Consider the following 6,769-nt stretch of genomic DNA (forward strand, 5'->3'; position numbering starts at 1 on the left):
GATCTGTGTCGCCGTTGTGTTTACTCGATTACAGAGCTGTGGCTATAGCGTCAGCGGCGCGCAGAAGTAACTTGTCGTTTATATAATTAGATATGTACAAAGTAGAAAAGGGGAAAGAAAATTGGTATCATGGTCAGTATCGATGACCAGTACCTTATTGACACGAAATTAAGAAAAGACATGTTTTGTTTCTTATACATTTTATTTAACTACATTTTAGCCTCAAATCACAGCACTGATTCCAAATGGTCCAATTGAACCACTTGAACCCTTTATACTCTCCCCCTCTAAACCAAATCTCTTCGCCGAAAACAGACAGACATCTACAAACTCACTCAAGGTTATGCATTGTGAGTTTGTAGATGTTTCCCCCAGAATAGGAATGCTAGGGTTCAACATGGTTAAGTGTGTTTGTATAAGTGTATTATAATCAGTGTTGTGTAATTATTGTGTTGTATTGTTCTGTGGACACATGTATTCTGCCTACTGATACTTATTTCAATGGTCAGTTTGCAGAATGTGTGTGTGTGAGAGAGAGAGAGAGAGAGAATTGCAGCTTCTCTCAGTGAGATAAAAAGATTACATTAACTGGCAGTTTGAATAGATTAGACCTGTGTGTGTGTTTACGTGTGAATAGAGAAGCTGTGACTGTGTGTTGTGGGTGTGCATTGTGTGAACCAGGTTGAATGTTTACATTTTATTACTGGTTTTAAGTGGTCTTACAGAAGTGTGTGCATGGCAATGCTTGCGTGAGTGTATGTGCGCATGGCGTGTGTAATATGTCTCTATCTAAGTGCTGACAGACTTGATCAGAGCTTCGATGGCGTCTTTGGGTCCGAGGAGTCTCAGGAGAGACTTGAAGGACTGTGGAGCTTCTTCCACTAAACTGGAAGACATCTGGAGCGCTGAGGACAGACACACACACACACACACACACACACACACACACACACACACACACACACACACACACACACACACACACACACACACACACACACACACACACACACACACACACACACACACACACACACACACACATACACACACACAGATCGACAGACAGTTATTTCATTAGTCAGTTAAGTCTCATATGCTGCACTAACTGCAACAAAATACCACTTATTTTGTCATATCATGTGACTTCATGCCATGATATATCATGTGATATACAGTATGTGACATCATTCCTTGTCGTGTGATACATATGTGATGACATTATCATGTGACAAATATGACTTAATGACATGTGACATTGTCATTGGACATCATGTGAAACTTTGTAGCCAAGTGATATAATACCATGTGTGACATACTGTATTTCAGTGGTTCTCAACCGTTTCTGGATCAGGGCCTGCACTTGAAAATCTCGAAAGCGCTCACAGCCCACCCATCTGACCACTTAACACGGCAGCTGGATGTTAAGTGGTCAGATGGGTGGACCACGTGCATTTTCAGAGCATGTTTATTTTAACGGTTTATAGGTATCATTAAGAATGAAATAGTCATTTTGAGGCAGAAACGTTTTGGCAGGAGGAGAACTGCATTTTATGGCGCATATTATGGCCTTTTACAGGTATACTGTAACCACTGGCATATTGTCTGATTGGGCAATAATGTATGAAATATAACCCCCAAGAATGAAACCAAGCCATTGTGATGCAGAATACCTTCCAGTGACAAGGTAGGAGCTGCAATCGCTTTCTGGCAGGAGGAGAACTGCATTTTATGACACATATGGCCTTTTACACTCGTATATTGGTCTGATTGGGCAAGAATGTTGAAATATAACCCTCAAGAATGAAACCAAGCCATTCTGATGCAGAGGTAAGAATCAATGCTGTATTTGATGTCATATTGACATCACATAGTGTGATTACTCACCCATTTCGGATGCTGTCAATGCACTGAATGGGACATTATCACGTTTAATCAGACTATTGATTAGTCTATGTACTGTAGGTGAGATACTGACCTACCCACGTTTAATCAGACTATTGATTGGTCTAATCAAGAGATACTGACCTACAGAACATTGCGAAGTTCGCTTGAGCCGACTCAGCGCTGTCCGAGTTATGTACCGATAGCCACAGAATCGTACATCATGTTTTGGGGTGAGTGCTTGACTCAACTTTCATCAACCCACAGAATAACGACAAAACACCTACTGAGCCCCGTCGGTAGGTCAGTCTCTCACCTACTTAGACCAATCAATAGTCTGATTAAACGTGATAATTGCATTGACAGCATCCGAAGTCGGTGGATTACTGCAATTCTTTCACATTATTTTAACGTTGATCCATCAGCACACCAGTATGAAGGACCAGTACAAACATATTACCTGTCTCTGGGACCTTGGTCAGCAGCTCAATTTTAGGCGTCACATGACCCTCTCTGGACACGACCACTGACCAATGAATGAACAGCACACAGCTAGAGGAGACACAACACTGACCAATGAATGAACAGCACACAGGTAAAGGAGACACAACACTGACCAATGAATGAACAGCACACGGCTAGAGGAGACACAACACTGACCAATGAATGAACAGCACACGGCTAGAGGAGACACAACACTGACCAATGAATGAACAGCTGTAACAAATGTAATATAGGTGAGAAGAGGAAGTGACATCATTTACCCAGGAAGTTGAGGGTGGTTTATAGTCATGACCTCTGACCTACAGCCTCCAGGAAACGATACAACAGGCGCATACTTCTCCTGGAGAGAGAGAGAGGGGGGGGGGGGGTTACGTTATGTTGTATTGAGCAGAGAAACATCTGTCACATCCAGTATATTTGCATTATCAGTGCATCATAATCACTCTCTCACACACACACACACACACACACACACACACACACACAGGGGAGCGGACACTTGGGAATTAGAAGGTTCCCAGTTCGATCCCTGGCTTCCCCATGGTGAGCGTCAAAGTGTCCTTGAGCAAGACACTGTGTCCCATTCTTTCCTGAGCACCAGCGTATGTTTTGCATTTATGCTATGCTGGAAACAGCAGCATTGTGACGAGGTGCTGACCGTCTATTCTGCACTTCAGGTCAGCACGTCAGGTGTTTTTATCTGGGCACCCACAGTTGAAATATTTTGGGAGCATTGTTAGGAGAGCGCCTTGCGTTTTCAGCTGGGGGAGAAAATAAATGCTTTGGTGGAGACACAGCCTAACTGCTCCTGATGAGCAGGTTGGTGCCTTGCATGGCTTACTCCACCGCCAGTGTGTGAACGTATGTGAATGGGTGAATGTAATGCACTTACGCTTTGGATACACACATACATACATACTCTATATACAGTAAATGCATCATTTGTTTACCATTCTCACACACACGCGATTGCCTGCAACATTCAAACCTATCAACCAGTCAGTCTGTCTTTTTATACTAAATACTTGAGCTGGGCTCAGATTACAGCATAGGGCACACTACAGGATAATCTAGATTCTCCTATAAAATGATCTTAAACACGCACACACTACAAGATTTAAAAATAATGCGGCATCACACACTACAGGATTCTTGCCCGAACGCAGCACCTCATATAATTTCATCTCACATCTTCGCAATGCGGCAGCAGTAGAAGATATAAACTAGAAAAAGTGCTCCTCGGAGCACAAGTCTCCGCCAGGTCAGGTAGGTTATTATGGCCTCCTGGTGGTGCTATAATAGGCCAATGTGAAAAGGGTGCCATTTCTTCTTAGGCCTTTCATTGCAATCAGACACTGCATTCAAAAGCAAAAGCATCATTCAACCCGTTTTGTTGTATTGTTCCGCATGTTGTTTTTTTTACCATACTGTCCATGCCTGTCCACAAACTTTACAGTACCACCCGTATTGCCTCCAAAATCATCGGACTTCCCACACCCATACTTGCTGATATGAACAATAAGGCCATCACACGCTTAGCACTTTCAATAACAAATGACACTGATCATCCCCTGTATCGCTACTTCGACCTCATGCCATCTGGACGGAGATACAGAACCTTAAAGTGGAATAAGGTTCGTTTTAGCAGGAGTTTTGTCCCCTCAGCCATCACGGCATTAAACCAACTGCCCCGTCCATAGGAGGGTTTTCTGTGTACAATGGGGACCTCATGTCTTTGTCTTGTGATATGTTGTTTTTGTTATGTTGTTATTAACGAACAGACCTTGTGAAGACAATTTTCCCCTTGGGGACAATAAACATTATTATTATTATTATTATTCATGATTCATTCATTTTGTTCCAAAAATGTGGTTTGCTAAATTAGACCTGCTGGTGGCGCTATAACAGGCCAATGTGAAAAGGGTGGCATTTCTTCCTGGGCCAAGTGGGAATTTCCGTGGAAGATTTCACGGAAATCGCATGCTGCCTTCATGATTTGCGGCATTTTGTTCAAAATGAACCAATCCTGCAAACTTTGGAAGCCAATCTTAGCCAATCAGGATGGAATATGGGAAATCGGACAGATCCGTGTTGATCACATGACTATAGAGATACTGTGTACCGATTTGCGTGTTTTTTGGACAAAATCTGTCGGAGCAATATCAAAGAATGTGTTTTGCAAAAGTCGGCCTCCTGGTGTCGCTATGACAGGCTGATCTGAAAAATGTGGGGCAGAGGTTCTGCTGTGGCATCCAGGGAGTGTGTGTGCGCAGTTTCACAGCAACAGGGCCAACGGTGCCGGAGATTAGCTGCTCGCAGACAGAAGGACAGACGGACGGACACACGGACGGACGGACAGGGGGAAAAACATACTCTCTCGCCATGCCTTTCGGCCTGGCGGAGACAATGAGCCGGGTTAAACTTGCAGTGGTGACGACAAGGTTGTAATATGTCCGAGAAGACACATTATAAACAGTCGCCTTGCCACAGGCTCAGCTGCACAGGTTGTTAGGACCGGTCGCCGTGCCAAAAGTCCTCTCATTCACTTCCATGCCGCCGTTCCAGATAAATATCAAACCTGTGTGAAAACCATCTAGACGGCCCCTGACCGTCCTTTGCGCAAATGGGGAGGGTTAAAGTTGGATCTTTGAACCGCTCACACTAGAGGATAATCGCTCCAGATCTAAACTGGGGCAGGGAACGCCTTATTTTCAAAGCAAGCTTGAAAAAAACAAACAAAAACTTTTAAGTGGTTTAAATAGAAGACTTGAACACACCAAGTAATAAATACAACCTCATCTCTCTCTCTCTCTCCTTCCTTTGTTCTCTCTCTGTTCTTCAACAGAGTACACCAACATCTTCTAGTCATTATGAGCATGTAACCCCCCCTCTCTCTCTCTTCATCTCTCAGTTAGTGGGGTCTTGTCTCTTTACGCTTCTCTCTTTCTATCTTAGAGACATTGTTTCCATAACTTCAACTCTTTCTCTGCCTCGTGTATTCTCTTTCTCTCTCTTTCTTCCTCTATTCTCTTTCATTCTCTCTCTTAACCACTATCAAATCCTGATCCATCATCCTGCTACGCGCACGCACACACACACAGTACTATTGGTCTCTTCAGAGATCACAGGAGGAGAGTTTCTGCAGCGTGACAAATAACTGCTGGTAAAGTAACTATTCTGTGTGTGTGTGTGTGTGTGTGTGTGTGTGTGTGTGTGTGTGTGTGTGTGTGTGTGTGTGTGTGTGTGTGTGTGTGTGTGTGTGTGTCTGCGCGCGCGCGCACGCCAGTCTGTCAGTTCATATGTCTGTCTGTGTGTCAATGGTTATAATAGTGTTATGAGGCTTGTCTGAAGAGATTTTGTCTGAAGAGAGTTGCATGTTCTACCCAACATGCAACTCTACAGATGCTTGATCCTCTACTAATGATCAAACATACAACGCTCCGTTTTGACCTTTTAATAATGAATCAATGAATAAGGGCAGAGGAGAGGTGAGGAAGAGGAGAGGAAGAGGAGCAGAAGAAGAAGAGAAGATGAGAGGAGAGGAAGGGGGAGGTAACATCCAGTATGTTGTATCACTTAGTCTGATGATGTCAGGTGAATCACAAAATCCACTCCACTCCTCCCCAGGTCAGTGTGTGTGTGTGCACGTGTGTGTGTGTGTGTGTGTGTGTGTGTGTGTACGTGTGTGTGCGTGTCTGCGACTGTGCGTGTGTGCATGTATGTGTGTGTGTGTGTTGTTGAGTCTCTCCATCTGAGCCTGTTCATCCAGAATACTTTCCTCCTCTGTGGTTTTATTTTCTTTCTTTTCACTGGAGCATTTTTAGTCCCGCCCTCTTGTTCTACTTGCTCTCCTCCCCCCCCCCCCCCCCCCCTCTCTCTCTCTCTCTCCCTCTGTCTGTCTTTCAGTCTCTCGCTCTGTACTCTCTCTCTCCCTCTCCTCTTCTGTGGTATTTCCTGTCAACTCACCCCTTACCTACACTCTTAGAAAACATGCTCCTACAAACCTGTGCATGTGTGTGTACTGTGCACACTGGCGCTCTCTACTCTGGACACATAGCCTGGCTTTGGTTTTCATAAATTAGTATTTTATACTGTTACACACTCACACACAGTGAGAAGTGGTCCTGTGGCGTTTAACCGTTGATCCTCCTCCCACAATGCACCACTGTATTATTATTTACTCTGATGTCCTGAAGTGCAGCAGCTATGTAATGACAGACCACTACACTGCCATTAGGTGTGTGACACACACACACACACACACCCACACACACACACACACACACACACACACACACACACACACACACACACACACACACACACACACACACACACACACACACACACACACACACACACACACACACACACACACACA

At 44.2% G+C, this 6,769-nt stretch overlaps 1 protein-coding gene across 1 annotated transcript in view; it reads right to left on the reverse strand.

The window, feature by feature from the left end:
* Window positions 1-189: 189 nt before the first annotated feature.
* The window catches only part of cenpp (centromere protein P), a 104,830-nt gene continuing 98,250 nt past the window's right edge, over window positions 190-6,769 (reverse strand). The window contains exons 7-9 of the mRNA XM_084062786.1: window positions 2,649-2,728; window positions 2,345-2,436; window positions 190-905 (exon numbers count right to left, since the gene is read on the reverse strand). Of these exons, the coding sequence (XP_083918912.1) occupies window positions 790-905; window positions 2,345-2,436; window positions 2,649-2,728 (288 nt within the window). The 3' untranslated portion in view covers window positions 190-789. The remainder of the gene's footprint in view (window positions 906-2,344; window positions 2,437-2,648; window positions 2,729-6,769) is intronic.

This window comes from Gymnoscopelus microlampas (genome assembly GCF_963454915.1).
Source record: "Gymnoscopelus microlampas genome assembly, chromosome: 7".
Classification (NCBI taxonomy): domain Eukaryota; kingdom Metazoa; phylum Chordata; class Actinopteri; order Myctophiformes; family Myctophidae; genus Gymnoscopelus; species Gymnoscopelus microlampas.